The following is a 20578-nucleotide window of genomic DNA, read 5'->3' on the forward strand; positions in this document are numbered from 1 at the left end:
ACCAGTGATGTCAGTCCGCTTGTTTCCCAAGTGCAGGGAAGGAGTCATTTCTCTTCTGCACTCAGATGGCAGATTTCTTTAGTGTTGGGTGTAGGGTTGATGGCAAACACCACAAAGGCTCATCATTGATTTAACTGGTATTTGCTGATTTGCTTCCATATTAAAGTATCAAAAATAATCTGCTGAGGAAAAGATAGATGTGGAGAATACATGTGTAGTCAAAAATATGATGAATGATGCTGCTTCATTCAAATGCCACCGACAGTTATGTTGGCAAGGTGGTCTAGTGGCTGGAAAGCTGAAGGTGTTACAGGTTTGGATGCTTTTAAAACCGCCGTTGTGTCTGTCAAAAGTCCACAGAAATATCCTGCAGCACTGAACGTGCCTTTTCACTCATTGTGCCTCACACCGGAGATGAGTGCAGCTGTTATTGGCTTAAAACCTAAATGTAAAACTTTTCCCGACTAACTAAAGACAGTCATCCTGCCATGCTGCCTCCTCATCTGCCTGCCCTGTGACAGGACTGTGAGACAGTGCAGGTGCAGGAGAAAGTGGTTAACAATCGCTCTGTTTACAGCGAGTCGACAGCTTTACAGCGGATATAAAGTTGATCTGCTACGAGGTGTGAGTGAGCGCAGGGTGAGAGGCCGGCTTGTGACAGTTGGAAATCCTTTGTTGGCTGTAGTTCAACAGACAGAGCTATCCTGCTACAGTAGCTGTGCCCTCTTCACACACACTCACTACACTACAGTGTGAAATTGAATCCTTTTGTGCCTGCATGCTTTTTGGGTGTGTACTCTGGGAGTAGGTCTGCATGAATTTCCAGAGAACTCTCTGACATCCTCAAATGGTTGCCAAATTACACCGCATCAACCATGACTGTAGACTCACTCAACAAAGCCGTGGTATGTGTCGGAGAGTCCCTACAGACGGAAGATCCACTTTCTTGTCGAACCAATTATCACTAACGGTATATTTTTGCTGAGGCTGTAATCACTCCCCAGTAGCACATCACGGATTACCTCCAGGCCAAACCACTTAGTTATAATTTATACAAATAGCCCCACTGTTGTAGAATTATTATTAAAAATAAACATTTCCTGTCAGCTCATGGCAGGACCGGGCTAACACCAGGCCTCACTCTCTCTCTGAGGTGATGAAGGAGGAAACCTGAGCTCCTTGCTAGCGCTCTGTGATTAAACTGAAGAAAGACATGGAAATGTGCACATGTGTGACACTAAAGTTAAGACAGTCTGAAGCCTGGACACAATAACTATACTATAGACTTTACATTTTATATACTAACAGGATACATTTTGAACACTTGTAGTAAAGAAATTAATATTATAGTGTGGATTATTTCTGTTAAAGAACTTAAATTTATTCATTAAGTTATTAAATCTGTAAAATACAGCATGAAATCCTGTAGCTGTGCTCATACGTGTGTGACAGTGTGATCTACGCTCACCAACACGTGGTTGGTGTATTGCCTTACAGGCCACGCTCCCTTTTCTGTTGCATGTGGGTGCAGCAGCATGAGCATGTGTTAAGTGTTTCCGTCTGGAGGGAAACAAAAAGACTCTATTCTCCAGCATTCTTTACCAGTGTGGTATCCACAGACTGGGTCGGGACCCAAAGCACGGCCACAGGAATATTAAAAGCGTCCATGTATTACAGCAGAGCCTTGGCCCGCTTACAGTAGATCACTGACTAATGCCTGGAACCAACGGTGCAGGGTTGAGCGGGGGGGGGGGGGGGCCCCAGCTGGGACCACCCATACAAAAGATATATACATTCATGGAAGTGTGAAGAAGTGCAGATTAGCATGTCCACCAGATTATATATGTTTGCTACAGTGAAACAGGGATGATTTGTATGATGATGAGCAGCAATTATGTTAAAGGAATATTTCAAAGAACCAAAACTTATTAGGTTCTTTGCCAAGAGTTACACGTCCATTTTTCACATCATTGTTATATGGCTTAAACAAGATCCAAGGTGTTAATTAGGGAGCTTCAGAGGTGCTGGTAGTTTGTTAACTCTGGACAGAATCAGGCTAGCTGTTTCCCTTGGTTTCCAGTCTTTATGCTAAGCTAAGCTAACCGGCTGTTGGTGGTAACGTCATATTTATTGTACAGAAATTCTCCTTCAATAATCAATTATCAGTAAGCCACCTCCAATTCCCCTGGCCATAAATGGCACCTTTTAATTATATTTTTTTTAAACTTTTCTTTGCTTACTTTAGATGTGAATTAACTTATTTCTTCCTCATGATGTACACCAAAGCAAGTTTTGTGCCTGTATCTCATGAATCCTTGTCTGTGTTGGTGACCTTGTCAAAGTTACGTTAGGTGCTGGGTAAAGTGAAAATATTTGCAGATGAAGCATTCTGGTTGTTTACATGTTAAAATGTTCCCTGGGGCGACTCATATTTCCTGCGGATTTACCCACAGGAGTGGTGTGAAAATTAACATGTCTGCTGCTGACGGAAATTATCGGTTGCTTTTATGCATTTACACATTTCAACTGTTAAGAAGTCAGAATTAGTGCCTGATGGATATTATTGGTCAGTTTATTTAATCGGTCGTGTCTGTGTAGTCCTGTCAGTGCTACGCTCCTCTCCAGATGGATGGAGGCTGTTAAAAAAGGAAAGGTTTATGAAAATAAAAGACAAATCATACACACAAGCGCATACAAACACACAAATCCATCTTCTCACCCCACCCCCCCTCTCTTTCCTTACTCCGTGTCAGGAGGCCATTTGTTTAGGAAAGCCAAAAAGGGACTTAGTGTGTACTTTACATTGGAAATCAAATTAGGATTCAAATGATGGCCACTCACTAGAGGCCATATTTGTTGTGTAACCAATTTCACTCCTCCTCCATCACCTGACGGCTCCCAAGCCTAACCACACCCGGGAAATCTGTGGCCACTATTTGCATGGACAAAGTGAGCAGAGGAAAGGGTCTTCCGTCTGACTGAAATAACTTGTTTACACAAACGAAACAAGGGGTTACAGTGTTTCTAGAATTATTTTCAGCAGCGGGGGGAAAGGGTTAACGCTAGGGTTAGGGTTGAAAATGAGTAGCTACGCTGCCAGCCGGCAACAGCAATGAAAAATAGTGTAGGTGGTATGGGTCCCGAGCGTTTTCCTGTATGAACAGATTATGCTGAAAAAGGTTGTAATGGTAACATTACCAAAGTGAATACACTGTGTTGTTTATTTTTAGTAACCGTTTGCTTTATTTGCAATGATTACTCAAAAGCATCATCTGTCTAACAAGTACATTCTAGGACATTTTGCCCTTTCTCTCACAAAAAGAGTTCTAGGCCCTGTTTACACGAGAACGCTCGCTGGTGAAAACGTGAAGATATTTTATCAGATGTGCCTTTCGTTTAGATGGCGACGGCATTTTTGGGGCTTAAAAACGCAAAAAAAAAAAAAAGTTAAACCACCCTCCACCGTCGCGTTCCCGTCTAAAGGGTAAAAACGCAAAAGTCTACAGCCTCTATTGTGGTGGCTGGCGACCCACCCCATATTTCGTTACATAAAACCAAAATATAGAGTGATTACTAGCCCATGGCCACTCCGCCGTTGGGTATCCACAGCCTGCCTATACTTTCAACTTTGATATCTGACTTTTACAGATAGCGTCTTTCTCATGTGGATATGACGTCCCTCCAGGTACAGGATACTGCTGAAGAAATTCGGTCCATATGTCTATATATTTTGATATGCAGGACTCCCAGTCCATGCCCTGTTGTTCCACCTCCTCGTCTGTCCAGACCAAATTGTCAGCTTTCATGTTTTGGTTTCGCTGTTACTAGGGAGAGAAGTAGAAGGAAGGTTCTACGCAGGCGCGCAGACTTGGTGGTGTTTTGTTGCAGTGCTTCACACTACCACCTAGCCGCCTGGTGTGCATACTATATTGAATTTCACACACTTTTGCGTCACCATATGCACGTAAATTTCCCCCTCCCAAAACGCTCGTCTAAACGCGGAATAAAAAGTGATAACACAATGCCACACATTCTCTTCAGTCTTTGGACCTGAATCAAATCTGCTCAGAGTCCATTCAGCTTGACCGATATCACAAAGTGCTAATGAACAATTCCAGATACAAATGTGCACTTTTTATACAATGAGTAACAAAATAATATGCTCTAAGGGAACATTACTACCTTTCTTTTATGTTGGTTTTGAGAGCTATGCATCCCCACTTCTGGGAAACGTTTTAAACAGTAAACGGAATACAGCGTGTCACGTGAATACGTCTCCTGCAGCAGACACAAACGGATTGCAGGGTAGGCTAGCTTGTTGTGTCATCGAGATTGAGATGAAAATGCTGTACTTGTGCTGTTGTTTATTTGGTTGTCATGACTTTGCGAGTGATTGATGACCTGTCACTGTTCCAGTTGTTTACTATAAAGGGGAGAGAGAGCAGACGAACGATCGTTTGAGTTCAGTGGAGCGCACAGCTGCGCAGAGTTGTGTAATTGCGACTTCATGACATTTCATACAATTCTGAAGCAGCGGCGGCAATAATTCTGCAGCGGTGGGTCGAATATACAGTGAGGAAAATAAGTATTTGAACACCCTGCTATTTTGCAAGTTCTCCCACTTAGAAATCATGGAGGGGTCTGAAATTGTCATCGTAGGTGCATGTCCACTGTGAGAGACATAATCTAAAAAAAAAAAATCCAGAAATCACAATATATGATTTTTTTAACTATTTATTTGTATGATACAGCTGCAAATAAGTATTTGAACACCTGTCTATCAGCTAGAATTCTGACCCTCAAAGACCTGTTAGTCTGCCTTTTAAAATGTCCACCTCCACTCCATTTATTATCCTAAATTAGATGCCCCTGTTTGAGGTCTTTAGCTGCATAAAGACACCTGTCCACCCCATACAATCAGTAAGAATCCAACTACTAACATGGCCAAGACCAAAGAGCTATCCAAAGACACTAGAGACAAAATTGTACACCTCCACAAGGCTGGAAAGGGCTACGGGGAAATTGCCAAGCAGCAGCAGCTTGGTGAAAAAAGGTCCACTGTTGGAGCAATCATTAGAAAATGGTAAACAAAAAATGGTAAACAACAAAAAAAAGCTAAACATGACTGTCAATCTCCCTCGGACTGGGGCTCCATGCAAGATCTCACCTCGTGGGGTCTCAGTGATCCTAAGAAAGGTGTTAAATCAGCCCAGAACTACACGGGAGGAGCTGGTCAATGACCTGAAAAGAGCTGGGACCACCGTTTCCAAGGTTACTGTTGGTAATACACTAAGACGTCATGGTTTGAAATCATGCATGGCACGGAAGGTTCACCTGCTTAAACCAGCACATGTCAAGGCCCGTCTTAAGTTTGCCAATGACCATTTGGATGATCCAGAGGAGTCATGGGAGAAAGTCATGTGGTCAGATGAGACCAAAATACAACTTTTTGGTCATAATTCCACTAACCGTGTTTGGAGGAAGAAGAATGATGAGTACCATCCCAAGAACACCATCCCTACTGTGAAGCATGGGGGTGGTAGCATCATGCTTTGGGGGTGTTTTTCTGCACATGGGACAGGGCGACTGCACTGTATTAAGGAGAGGATGACCGGGACCATGTATTGCGAGACTTTGGGGAATAACCTCCTTCCCTCAGTTAGATCATTGAAGATGGGTCGAGGCTGGGTCTTCCAACATGACAATGACCCGAAGCACACAGCCAGGATAACCAAGGAGTGGCTCTGTAAGAAGCATATCAAGGTTCTGGCGTGGCCTAGCCAGTCTCCAGACCTAAACCCAATAGAGAATCTTTGGAGGGAGCTCAAACTCCGTGTTTCTCAGCGACAGCCCTGAAACCTGACTGATCTAGAGAAGATCTGTGTGGAGGAGTGGGCCAAAATCCCTCCTGCAGTGTGTGCAAACCTGGTGAAAAACTACAGGAAACGTTTGACCTCTGTAATTGTAAACAAAGGCTACTGTACCAAATATTAACATTGATTTTCTCAGGTGTTCAAATACTTATTTGCAGCTGTATCATACAAATAAATAGTTAAAAAATCATACATTGTGATTTCTGGATTTTTTTTTTTTTAGATTATGTCTCTCACAGTGGACATGCACCTACGATGACAATTTCAGACCCCTCCATGATTTCTAAGTGGGAGAACTTGCAAAATAGCAGGGTGTTCAAATACTTATTTTCCTCACTGTATGTCGCGGAAACACTGGATTATTTTTTGGCTTTGAGGAGGGATTTTCCTCATCCACAATCCCTTGCTCCAGAGTTATTATTATGGGGGCTTGATTACCCAGAGCCAGTGCCACTTGTGTAACTTCAGGTGTTGATGAAAGAAGTTGGCTCTGTCACCTGATCACAAGTGTTTTGATAATTAGTTGTGGTTCACTGCGTTTTTGTAAGGTAGCTTCCCTGCTGTGGTTTCTTTGCACAGTCTAATGGCCAGTCCTTCTTCTCAGGTTATATTCAGTTGAAATGTGTGACACAGCAGCAAAAATATTTACACTTGCGACTCAATCAACCAATATCATCTCTGTTGACTTGTAGAGAATGTTGTCACAACAGAGCTGGTCCCGCTTGTTCACAAGATAGTCAGTCACGCCACGTCCTCTTTGTCCACAGACCCGTGTTCAGTATCAATATGAACTTCCTTTTTCTCTATCTCTCGCTCTCTCTCTCTCTCACTCTCTCTCTCCCTGTCTCTGTGTGTGTGTGTAACTTGCATGCAGCTAAGTGGAAAGTTATGTACTGTATTTATGCCATTCTGCTTTTGAGTTGTATCGTTTTAAATTTGTTCAATGACTTAAATGTACAATATGTGATTTTCTGCCGCTGGGGTCTCTCAATCAAAGCCATGGATGTAAACACGGACTTTTGACAACTTCGTGAAGTTGCGGGGCATCATGGGAGTTGTTGTTTTCATTGCTAATCACCATTGCCGATTAAAATGGACAAGTTATTGTAATAGTCTTATTCACGTTACCCTTGTTAACGTTTACAACTCAATGAAATGTGTAACATCGATATAGTCGTTTTTAGACATTTTAATGCAGAAACATATCTTTAAAGGATAAGGCTGGCAATCTTCTGTATCTTTTGTTATTGTCAACACATCTCATAAAAGAAACAAAAGCAGCAATATGTTAGCCTGTCTCTCAATACCTTCCAACTTTCCTACGCTGTCTGTAGCTCTGTTCTCAAGACCATTCATTCCTAATGAAGATGTTCATCTTTAAAACAGGTTATTTATTAGGGCTGGGCAATATATCAATATTATATTGATATCAAGATATGAGAGTAGATATTGTCTTAGATTTGGGATATCAGGGTATGGCATAAGGGTGGTCTTCTTCTGGTTTTACAGGCTGCATTACAGTAAATTGATGTAATTTTCTTAAAGGACAATTCTGGCGCAAAACAAACCTAGGAGTTTTTAACAGATGTGTACCCACTCTGTCGTTCTCTGGGACATGTTTTCATGCTAATCGAATGTGTTTGTAGCTTGAAAGACGCTAGCACGGACCGCTGATTAGCTTACAACGCTGGTATTCGGGGCACAGGGAAAGTAAAAACTAATTGCTATTTATACCACTAAAAAGGCTCAGAATATCACCAAACCTCAACGGTAGCATAATGAGGGTCCCTACATGTTAACCGAAGCATTGAGAACTTTGTAAGTGTACAGACAGTTCATTGAAAAGATAGATTATAAAGACAGCCGCTGTCTTGAAAACCATGTCATGACTTACAGCTGGCGATGCAAACTAAAGTCAAAAGCAATTTGCTCAATATATCTGAAATAATCGCACTCTGCATAACTTGTCTAGTGTACTTACTCAGTGGATAACTGTCCATCTGGTCCCTCCGGTCTGGGTCGCCGTCTCCAATTTATTTTCGGGACATGGAAAAAAGTTTTTAGCCCTGTTTATCAGAAAGGGAAAATCTTCAGACTGTACAAAACACTGCGTCTCTTGGGTATTGCAACGCAACAGGTCCCACTCCGTGCAACACAGACACTCCTGTTCAGTGGCCATAGCTACAATGTCCGCAGGTACACCTCCAGTTTCCCGAAGTACGAGGCTGTGTTGCATTGACTACCGGTAGCTCTCTCTCTCTCTCTCGTAGCCCTTTCACGGAGCTCCCGCAGCTCTTCGTTCAATAAACTGTCTGTACACTTACAATGTTCTCAATGTTTCGGTTCACATGTTGGGACCCTCATTATGCTACCGTTGAAGTTTGATGATATTTTGAGCCTTTTTAGTGGTATAAATAGCGATTTGTTTTTACTTTCCCTGTGCCCCGAATACTAGCGTTGTAAGCTAATCAGCGGTCCGCGCTAGCTTCTTTCAAGCTACAAACACATTAGATTAGCATGAAAACATGTCCCAGAGAGCGACAGAGTGGGTACACATCTGTTATTAAGCCCTAGGTTCGTTTTGCGCCGGAATTGTCCTTTAATTTACAAGACTCTTCTAGCTGTTCTATGATTTGCCTTTACCCACTTTGTAACTATATCCACATTATTGATGGTTATGTATCTAAAATCTAATTGTACAAATATTTTTGATAAAGCAACAATTGTCAACCCTACAGTATGGTCGCAATATCGACATCGAGGTATTTGGTCAGGAATATCGTGATCTGATTTTCTCCATATCGCCCACCGCTATATTTTATATATATGTATGTGTGTGTGTGTGTGTGTGTGTGTGTGTGCTTGTTTTTTTTCTTTTTTTTACACTGGGCACAGTAATTTCTAGCAAACATTACTCAAACAGAAGTGAATTGTGTATTTTTGGGGACTATTTTTAGCTACAATTAACACAACTAGTAAGCATTTAAAGCAGCAGGACGGTGTATTTTTAATTGACTCCAAATGAACTACAGTGCCCATGTTTATCACAGTGATGGAACATGTCCACACAGTGCAACAATGCGACTCATTGGTGTTTTTTTAAACAACAATGGAGCTCTCTGGCACAGAGGCATAAGCTGTATATCTGGCTGACATCTGAACAGCTTGTGACAACTGGTGACCTCAAATGTTTTAAATGCTGGCATAGCAACAGGTTTGTTGTTGTCGTTAACATGGTGGTTAGGTTACCTGCTCTCTCAGAGCTCTCTCTCCCTCTCTTGCTCAACTACACACTCGCTACGCACACAATACCACTGAGCTAAACTCTTAATAACACCAGTCATCAAAAATGAATGTAATGATTTTCTCGAAGATGCAATGAATCTTCTTTTGCATTCAACTCGTATGGTTTATATTGACCGACATTTTATCTATGACGTAAGCAAGCCTGCTTTCAAGCATTGGCCCAATCAGGCAACTGGCTGCTTGTATTTACTGGCCCGATGTACGTGGACCCTATGTCATTTCGGTAGGTTTCAGTATTACAATTAGAATACAGTGAATAAAAAAAATTAAGATTATTTAATCATTATTTAATAACCAACCAAATTAAACTGCATGGAATTAATGTACAGGTTCCATAAACTGTGTGAAGGTAATTGTGAATGAATGAATATAAATTGCTAAAAAGTTTTTTAAAGGTCCAATATGTAGGAATTTCTCCCATGTAGCGTTGAGATCATATATCGCAATCAACTCTCTCGCGCCACGCAGTTCAAAGTACGTATTACAGCTACGGTAGCCTTCACGCTTCAAAAGCCGGTCTCTTGCTCTTTTCAATATCCTTTTTCTTTTTCTGGGCGAAGAAGAAGACTCCTGTTCCTGAAATTTGGATTTTGAATACGTGTGGTCCTCCATGTTTCCTTCTTCAAACTTGCCGGGGCCGGGAAGCTACGATACCCATTAGTAGCATTAGCAGCACCTTTGAGTTTATCATGTGACAGCGAAAGGGGGAGCAGTATGTCCTGTATGTCTCTTACCGGCTAACGTATTTCAACATGGCACATGAATATGGAGCGTCTATCCCAGTTCATGTGAATGCAAATGTGAAATTTCAAGTCAAAAGGAATACTTGATGGTGGTGGTAAATATTCATGAAAAAGGACAAGTTTGTGAACAAGGCAACACAGATTTTGATAATAAACAACTAAACATGTTACACACTGGACCTTTAAAATAAGTTTTGTCTGTGAAATAAGCATTTGACCTTTTTTTATCCTTACCCTCAAAGAATCAGAATTGATGAGCAGAATTGGAATCTCAGCCCTAGCCCAGACCCATTCCCACTGGTTGGTTGAATGCACAAGGTTGGAGTTAAGTATTTAGTTGAACCCTATAGTGCCTTGAACATTTTATTTATGTTCCAAAATGTAAGAAGATAATGTTGTGTTTACACTATCAACAGTTAATGATTCATTGGTATCTGATTCTTCAGGTGTGCTGTGTTTCAGATTTATTGTTGCCCATAATGTCATAGATAGGTGGGGGTTGAGAACAAAGGTTTTGACAAAATCAATAAAAGTAACTGTATAATTTTACTTGATTGACAAAAATTGTCTGACATCATCTGTCTTGCCCTGTCAGTGTGAACTACATAAGCTTAAACGAATGAACCCTTCCAACCATGTTTTCACTAAATTGAGGAGTGGGGGAAATGCACATGTATGCACTTCGAATGTATACGAAACATGCTTATGTATACGAAACATGCTTTGTGCCTTCTTTGCAAAACAAAACATACTACGATCTTCTTACACGTATACATCCAAGACTGGTCAGGTGTTTGGGGGGATTGATTAAATTCCCTGATAATACTCATTTGATATAGAAAAAAATGTAGGTTTAAAATATTTCAGTTTTAGATTGATAACTTAATTTCTTTTAAGACATATTGTATATTTTAACTCTAGAGAAAGACTATTAAGACATTTGTGTACATTTCAGAAACATCCAATTGCATTTCTGTCTGTTTTAAGAAGTGTGTAAAAAGGAATTTACATTTACCAGACTGACCATTTACTCTGTAAATATACTATATAAAATGGATTGCAGTCTGTGTAAAATGTAGGCATGCATCACTCTATACATAACTCACTATCATTTTATTATTTTTACTGGCTCTAAGTACACTTTAAATCATGGCTGGATGTATGATTGAGCAAAGGCAAACTACCAAATTGACTAAAATTATACAGCTACCGTCTTTTGAAACATCCAGTATATCAAGGGCTGAAATAAACTCTTAAATCATTTCCTCCGCAGATTCCTAGAGACCTTGTTTGTGTGCCAGGGTTTTGTGGTTTGAAAATATATTTTGGTAGTTATGATGCCACCACGGCAGCAATATACTTTGTTTCCATTTTCGGAGCTAGGTATTAGTCCTGCAGTCTATATTCAGTATTATCAAAGATTTGAGCATTATACCCTTCAAGAAGGTGGGATTTATCGCAGGGCTGTTGTACTAGACCCCATGTATACAGGATACCTAATAAACAGGCAAATGAGTATCTCTGCATAGTTTTGGCTGAAGTGACCCTTTAATGCAGTGCTGTAGCAGATGTTATGATTGCATGATATTTTGGTTTAAGTTTAGATTAACTTAAAAAGACTGCACAACACGACCTCAGTGATAATGTTAACTTCACAGAAATTGTGTTCAATGTTCATATGTACGTCGCGAGTCTGCTAATTGATTTTAACATCTTACAGATATGAAAGGAAATCGATGGCTGCCTTGACATGACACTAGCATGGTTTGCAAAATGCTACAGTAGCTGTGATGTAAAGTGTTATGTATTTGTAGTAAATGGGATAAAAAATGCAAAACATTAACTTCTATAAGGCTCACGTTCTGAATAATGTAACCACTTAAGGACTGCAACATATGATTATTGTCATTGATTAATCTGCTGTTTATTACATTGTTTAATTGATCAATTGTACAGTCTATAAAATGTCAGAAAAAAATGACATCAGTCCGATGTTTTGTCCGACCCAAAAGATATTCATTTTACTATCACAAATGACAAAAAGAAAAGCAGCAAATCTTCTCAACTTAGAAGTTAGAACTTAGTTATGTTTGGTAATGTTCAGTTCCTGACTACATCCTGTTCAAAATGTCAAGTGGAACCGTAACCCCCACCAGATGATGATGATGATGATTATGATATAATATTAATAATAATAATGCGGAACATTTTATTTTCTCTCTCCACAGAGTCTTTGGCTTCTACAAAGGGATCCTGCCTCCGATTCTGGCAGAGACACCAAAGAGAGCGGTCAAGGTGAGATAAGGATATAATGTGGATTCATAGAAAACCAGTTAAAGCTTCTAGCGCTATGATGCAATGCTCAGGATGTTTTACCGCGAACTGCTCTATTGCTATATAAACACACTCCAACCGCACTTGCTAATAATATGGTACACACATGTTGATTAAACACCTGATGTCCGCCACCATGTCTGTCTGCCTACTCAGCCACTCCTATTTGTTCTGTTGGCCTACTAAATATTAACTTGCAAGCCTTTCCCTGAGCCTCCATCTTTTGATATATGTTTGTAGGAGTGAAGGCTTATAACATAATGGGGGTGATGGTGGGGTGGGGGGGGCTGATGCATGGCATGGAGCTGCCCTATAATACGATACTGGAGACGAGGATGTGTGAACTTTAAAAATTAGCACTCACACTGAGAAGATGTGGTAATCGCTCACACAGCGAACAAAGCTGGTTGATGGTGAGAAATGTCTGGAGCGAAGGATTAAAGCAAATTAAAGCTCCGATTAAAACACCTCTGCTGGTGTTTTGCCCTTTGCTCAGATAAACAAACCAGTGGATGTGTCTCCTTTTCAGAGTGTGCATTAGAGTGTTCCCTTTCAACACAGATTGTGGTCCAAGATTTATAGCACGGCTTCATTTTCATGTGCAAGTTAAGTTGATACAATGCTCACCCAAGTTCCCCTTTCCTCCTGTGAGTGTTTTTAAGGTAGCTGTGTGTGTGTGTGTGTATATATACTGTGACTTTCTGACAGCTCATTTATCCTAATCTTCCCTCTGCAGTTTTTCACATTTGAGCAATACAAGAAGTTGCTGAATTTGACCCCTTTGTCTCCTGGTTTGGTGAGTCTTTACACACAGAAACACCTGAATAGACTCTCACCTGAAAAATAAACATGAACAGGACTAGGAAGTGCATTAGACCCAGTGTCAAAAATCAACATTTCAGCTCACCTGCCAAAGGCTGGTAAAACAAAGACAAATGCCAAGAATAATTTACTGGTCGAGTAAGTGTTTTCTGTCAATGCACAGTTGTGGACGTATGGTTTTTAACGGCTTGCTCAATCAGTGACTTCTTTTAAATCACCTCTTAAAACACGCTTTTATAGAGTTGCTTTTATGTGATGCCATGTTTTTATTGTCTTTCTCATTATCATTCTATCCTTTTAGAGCTGCCTCATCTTTCCTTTTTCACTATTACAATGTTGTCTATTTATGGGTATGTGTGTTGATTTGATGTGTGTGTATATATATGGATTGATTTGTATGTCCTTTATTTTCACTGTCAAAGCACTTTATAAACTATTGTTTTTTAAAGGTGCTATACAAATAGTTATTATTAGTACTATTTCATGTACAAATTTAGGTAATGCACATTGTGCATTCTCGTTTTTTTTTTTTTTTTTTCGTGGATACTCATTTGCTGACCCTAACCTAAGCATATTGTTTCTACTATTGCCTAAAAAAACATTTAAGCCGTTTTGTTAGATGGTTTTGAGAGTTTACAACAACAGTTGTGTCCAATTTATCTTGCATTGCAAAGTATTATGAAAAGAAAATCTTAACCAAATGGAGTAAACCATATAACAAATGTTAAGTACGATTTATGCTGTAAGATTGTAGTTCTAGTTATATGCATGATTACATATGTCAATGTGATTTTGAATTAGGTTTTCTTAGTTCTTAAACAGAACCTGAAAGATCCAGTTTCACTTTAAGGAATGATATGTATGAAGTGTGGCATTTAAAGTCAGCTGATCAGGGTGGTTACTTACTGCTGACCTCATGTTACTGCCTGAACCTACACTGTTTGAGCTTCATTCCACAGAGCAGCCAGAGGAAAACTTTGGTTTCTACCACTATGTGTAAAGTCAGTGTAACTGGCAGCTTGGCAGGAGCCTTTTTTATTACCAAGTCTTTGTTTTGATCTTATGGGCTCCAAGTGTGAGAAAATGTATAGTGATTAGCATGGGCAAATGTAATCCTCCTCAAAACATTATAAGCTAATACAAATACAATTGTTACTAGGCGAGTGCAGTCGGTACTGTAAGTATCGTGACTCTTTTCATTTATTGATTTTCTTTATTCCATCAAATTGGATTTGAAATTTAAGTGTTTAAAGTTGGGCACACACTGTGTGTTTTTATAAATCTTGTACATTGCATTAAGTCACACCACTCTTTTCAATCTCCTCTTTCATCATGGCCAGAACCTGCAACTTTTATAGTAACTACTTTTGGACTTCTAAAGGGATCATCTGACAGCCAGATCATTGATCCTTCAGGCAATTAATTGTGTATTGTGACCCTCCTCGCACTGCAAGTCAAACAACAACCGATCTGGCACCTATTTGGCCCAATTCTAAAATTAGTTAAGGGCGACCAGTTGAAGATTAAAATCTGGCTTGGTGTGTACTGTGTCTGCTGGTTTTAATCTGAGGGTTTTTACTATTACAAATGAGTAGTACTCAAGGTAAAGAGAATAAGGAGGAGAACTGAAAGCTGAAATCATCACTTAAACCTTTTAAGGTCATTGTTTGATTTGAAATCAAGTGTGCTGGAGTAAAGCCAAAATAATGGCTAATGGCTAACATAAAGCTGTCCTAAAAACACTTCACTGAATGTTTGCTTGGCGGTTGCTAATTCTGCAGGCCAATAATTTACAAGTGGTATTAATCCTTAACTATTCTGGTTTCTGTTATATTGAGTCAGTTTTAAGTTAAACAGATCTTCGTTGCTGGGGTGTGGTCCTCACAACACCACCTATTCAGGTAGCAGCCAAGTGTCAGGCGTGATGGATGGTTTACCTGTGACTCAACGTGGAGGCCACCCCGTCATGGCACATATCTTGTTTTTACAGCCATTGGTGGAGAATGTTTACCTGTCCCATCCATCATGCTCTCCCCTTCTTTCTCTATCTCTTCCTCGAGTGCCTCCAACCCCATTTCCCCCAGAGGCCCTCGCGTATCAAGTACTGTAATCACATCAGATCATTAGTGCGAGTGAATTACAGATTGGTTCTGAATGACTTTCTCTCTTTCCTATTTAGCATGGCACAGCTGAATGCCTTCACTCTGATTAATGAGGACACATACTGTAATAATACAAATAAGGAATTAAAACGTGGCTGGCTGGCTGGCTGGCTGTGTAAACATCGCGAGGCATGTCTGAGAGGATGGGTCCTGGGGCCCTGACAGCAGGATAAAGAGGCAGGAAGAGTAATGACCTATAGACACGTTCTTGACATGTTCCCATTACGCTTCTCTGTGAGCATGCATGCACGCACACTCGCATGCAGTCATATACTGCCCCATGCAAATAGATGCAATGTTGTTAGGGTTGTACATTATATACATTTGTATACAGGTAGTATACTTGTTTACCTCTTCTGGTGGCACAAAATAAAGTGCTTTGGTTAATCAGGTAAGTAGCAAGCTGATGGTAATCAGCTTGCTACTTTGCTCACATTCCTATTTTCTCTCCTTTCGTTTACCTTCCTCTCCCTCCTGGCTGTCATCCAACATTTTGTCAAATGATAACAAACACCGGTGTCTTGTGTCTTCACACATTTGTCAAACGACAACAATTACAGGCGTGACAGAAACATTTGTCTATTTTAGACAAGACAAAAATACTCTGGAAACAAGTTTCTCAAAAACCAAACTTCGATTCAGCATTAGGCTCTTCTAGCTCCGATACGCTTATTGTATACATCAGTTTGTCTATTCTGCTCTGTCTCTACCCAAATATTATCTGCCCATTCTCACTCCTAAATCATGCCCATCTCACCTCCAGGCACTGTCTGTAGCAGGGCTCGGTGCAGGCTTGACTGAGGCTGTTGTCGTCAATCCGTTCGAAGTGGTGAAAGTCAGTCTCCAGGCCAACAGAGACTCCTTTACAGAGGTTGATAGAAATATAATCCTGTAATTTGTTTCCATAGATGCCCAGTGGGTTTTTTGCCAGCATGTGACATATCTGTCTCTTGAATTCACTCTCTCCAATACAGCAACCCTCTTCATTTGCTCAAGCAAGACGCATAATTAAGTCAGAGGGATTCGGATTCAGGGGCCTGAATAAAGGACTAACATCGACACTGGGACGCCATGGAGTTTTCAACATGATCTACTTTGGCTTCTACTTCAATGTCAAGGATGCTATTCCTACCAGCCCGGTAATATGCCAATCAAAATCTTTGATCACACGCCGACCTCCAGTGCTGTTTTTTTGCTTTTGGGACAAGTGCAACCCAAGCCAAGTGACAGACACACCACTTCAGCTTTGCTTTGGTGTTTGTCACCTTGACTACACCAAATTTTTGCTAACTTTAGGCTATATGATATGCACGTGTCTCAGCCACCTCGCCAGTGGGGAATTGCAAGTGTTTGACAGTATGATTAGTTACCCTGACTGCCATGGCAAGGAGGAAGCAAAAATCAGAAAGGAGCTTGTAAGATCAGCCCCGCTAATGCCTCGTCTGTTTGCTCGTCATAACATCCTCAAAGTTTCAGATTACACATCCGGCAGCGCCTGATGGCCCAAACAAAAGTTAATTTTGTTTAATGGAAACGTTACCATACGCCAGTTCCACATGTACAAACCGGAGCATTAGATTAACTCCAATGAACTAATTGGAAGCAGACAACGGTACTATTTTCAAGAGAAAGTTACAGAGGGAGGCCAAGCTCTGCTATATTTTCAACATTTTTCCAGTGACGCATGTTGTACAGAGAAGCAAGTGGTCATCCTCTGAATGATAATTATGTGGCTGGATGACCCAAATAGCTCTCGTCTTAGATTGTGGCCGTCGCTTTTGGGAATGATCCATCGGTGTGTATGTTGATGGAATTATCCTGTTTGTGAAAGGCTAACAATTACTATTGTTGAGGCAGAAAGGGATAAATATTGTGGCCTCTGACGGCTTACAGGCTGAGCTGATAGTGGCGGATCTCCAAAGCCTTTTTGTCAGCAACATGAGCAATCAGCTTGCAACTCAAACATGTCCATAGTCAAATTAAGCTGGCCAAGTTCAGGCTTCTCTCATATATCTCTCTACATTAATGGTACAGAAGAGGCAGATAGCACACTGCCATCAATCACAAGTCAATGTGTAAGGGGATGTTAGCTTTAGGCTGTTAGGAAGTGGGTTGATGGGTGTACTCAGGCCGTGGGTATGTTACCCCCTTCCCCACATCCCACTTGAAAAAACCAGAAGAAGTGGGATTAGCTGTTGATTTACCTCGGCTCTCAGGGTGTCCAGCCGCTTGAGAAAGGCCTGGACCAGAGAGGCTGCTGTCATTTGTAAAAATATCCCGGCCAATTAGCTGTCGGAGCTCTCCGAGTCTGGGCTTCTTTGGTACAGTAATACCCCTGTGCAGAGTCACAGCCCAATTACCCAAATTGTCCCCATATGCCTCCCCAGTCTGCCTGCATGCACCCTGTTTATAAATGCTCTGTCTTGGCTTCCCAAAGAACATGTGCTTCTGTTCAGCCAATCAAAACGCTGCACCACAGTCAGGAAGCACTAATCTGACCCCCCCGCTACCATAAAATGATCAGGGCTTTAATGCCAGCTTTGCAATCATATGCACAAGCCCCCTCATGCTCTCCCTCACATATACATACACATAATGCCTGACCATTTATTTTAACTCCATGACACTACTTTCTCTCTGTTGCCGTACCCTTTATTTACTACTCATGTTTTGTTCAGTGAAATTTAACACCTGGTGCTTACTCTAGAAATCCTTCCAGTTAAATGGTGCTCTTTGAACGTGCATACTTTATTTTAATCCTGTATCTCCTCTTCTTTACCAGGACCCTACCCTAGAGTTCATGAGGAAGTTTGCTATCGGCCTCGTGTCTGGGACCATCTCCTCCTGCGTCAACATTCCCTTCGACGTAGCCAAGAGCCGCATCCAAGGCCCCCAGCCTGTGCCCGGAGAGATCAAGTACCGCACCTGCTTCCAGTCCATGGCACTGGTGTACCGGGAGGAGGGGTACGAACAATAGGGGATCATCAGTAAAAAAAATTGAAACACTGTCACCGAAGCGTCCAAGAATTAATGAGGCACTTTTTCTGCTTGGTTAGCAATTGATAGTTGGTTATCTGCCAAACTGGCTGTCAGAGAAGACAAATTTACCAGCTGCAGCTACAAGTTAGTAGGGTTTGATTGTGCTGTGTGAGTTTCCTGCACTAACTACAGGGGAAGTGCATGAATAGCTTGATGCAAAGCTGTGATCCCATGAATGGAAACCAAATAGTGACGTTACATTCCGGGCTGTGTTCACCACGTGTGTGATCATACATTTCTGCAGTCTGTCAGACGTACAGTAAATGTTAACATATTTTCAAGGCTCGGAGAATGGCAGCTCTAAATGGAAGCTTCAAGGAAAAGATGTATGTTATGTTAGCAATTGCCCTAGGCTTTCCACTTTCCCCCATGCAGCTCCGCTATACAAGGGCCAGCGAGATGTTTGTAGTTAGTAGACTCAGGAGCCTTGGGGGCTGCTGCAGGAACGGCACTGAAACATTGTCGTCGCAGGGGTGCATGGATAGTGCCTCCTCCGCCACAACCAGTCCCCTGCTCTAACGCAACACAGTCCCAGCTAATTAGTGGTCCCAATGGGAGACGTCGTTAAGCAGACCCTAACGAGCCGCGCGGCGCTCCACGGGTCAATCTAATCAGACAGAGAGCCAGGGAGGAAGTGGGTCGAGCCTTATTAACGCCATCAGTGGCGGGGGCAGGGAGCGGGACAGGGAGCACGAGGCGGAGGCAGGCAGCCACTGATCACCTTGAATGCATTAAGGGGCAGGTACTCGCCAGCGCTGGCCGTTAGACACCAGCTATGTACCTGACGGGGTGAGAGACTGTCTGTCTGTCTGTCTGCTTGGCTGCCTGACAGGCAAGAACTCAGTGCCACACTCCAGCCTGTACATATATACACACACACACACATACACACACTAAAGGCATAGATGGATACAAGTAGTCTTCTCTTGACTGTATTTACATATTTAGAGTTTTGGTATTTTGTATTTGCACATTATTAACCTTGTATTTTCTTCTCTAGGTACTTGGCACTATACAAGGGGTTGGTGCCCAAGATAATGAGGCTTGGACCAGGTAACAAAAAATTGTTTGTTATACTGATATTAAAATTGTCCTTATTGCCTGTTACAGCAGACAAAAAGGGTTGTTTAATCTAGACGTTTTATAGCTTTTGTTTGAATAATATTGAGAGTGGTAAAAAATCTGAAATCTATAATTTAATGTCTGGGAGCTCTCAAATTAATCATCTAGACAGGGCTTACCGAAGCATGTTAGGATTAAATTCAACTTTGCGTTTGTGTAAAAAAAAAAAAGAAAATGTAAAATCCATGTTTGTTGTTTTTATCTATACAATTTGAATGGAAATGTTGTGAGCTAGAACACCTGCCTACCACACTGTTTATAATACAGTATGTTCCTGTGTGTTTCCCAGAAAGGCCACACATGACACTAAAACTCAGTTCCTATTTGTTGGGTAGCTCACGCTGCTTATTCACGGCAGGGAAATGCGGGTTGATTCACTCTCTTCTGTTTGGTTACAGGTGGAGCAGTGATGCTGCTGGTCTATGAATATGTGTCTGGGTGGCTACAGAGGAACTGGTAACAAAAAAATCACAGAAAAGAAACCCAAGAGAGTGCCTTATAGATTCTGCCTCATTGCCCAATATCGTTAACTGACTCCAGTAACGTCAGACCAAATTAGTTTGTTCGTTTGTTTGTTTGTTTTTACCTTGAATCACAGTACTGTTCTGCAAAATACCAAATCAGAATTACAATATATCTTACAATGCAGCTTTCTAAGGACAAACTACATCTTCGCCCAAGTTACTTTCTCAGGAATTCAAAACAGCTGTAATGTTTGAAAACTGACAAATCATTTTCTAATAGAAAACAGGTTTTTAACAGTGGGTTTCTCAGTAGGCTCTAAAGGCCCTGAAAACCTATTTCTCTATCAGCTTCTTACTATGAGTAATGGGGTCTTACATGAACTCAATATTTTTTGCCAAATTTAGAACAGTTTGGGTTATTTCACATGAGAGATTAATGCATTTTGTGCTTTTTTCCTGTGCTCCTATCACTGGTTAGAAATGGGCGGTGCTCAGTTGGAAAAGGTTATGGGGGTATTTGCTTATGTTGCCAGTACTGTCAATCAAATCTGAGCAAACCACACCCACACAGTCCTGATGAAACAAATTATTGACTTTTTTCTCCATAAAGTTGCTTATTTAGTCACACAAATGTGATGTTACAGTGCTAAATATTTAAAAATTTCAGTGGCTTTAATGTTAAGTTTGAAATGAAATAAAACACCAAGAATGGA

General features: G+C 41.1%; 1 protein-coding gene across 4 annotated transcripts in view; it reads left to right on the forward strand.

The window, feature by feature from the left end:
- slc25a21 (solute carrier family 25 member 21) overlaps nt 1-20578 on the forward strand; it is a 104113-nt gene extending 83535 nt beyond the window's left edge. For all 4 annotated transcript variants that reach the window (XM_035994554.1, XM_035994553.1, XM_035994555.1 and 1 more), the window contains 7 exons: nt 12151-12217; nt 12993-13052; nt 16004-16111; nt 16215-16379; nt 18023-18204; nt 19280-19332; nt 19800-20578. In XM_035994554.1, the coding sequence (XP_035850447.1) occupies nt 12151-12217; nt 12993-13052; nt 16004-16111; nt 16215-16379; nt 18023-18204; nt 19280-19332; nt 19800-19861 (697 nt within the window). In that variant the 3' untranslated portion in view covers nt 19862-20578. The remainder of the gene's footprint in view (nt 1-12150; nt 12218-12992; nt 13053-16003; nt 16112-16214; nt 16380-18022; nt 18205-19279; nt 19333-19799) is intronic.

Source organism: Sander lucioperca, chromosome 18 (genome assembly GCF_008315115.2).
Source record: "Sander lucioperca isolate FBNREF2018 chromosome 18, SLUC_FBN_1.2, whole genome shotgun sequence".
NCBI classification, from domain to species: Eukaryota; Metazoa; Chordata; class Actinopteri; order Perciformes; family Percidae; genus Sander; species Sander lucioperca.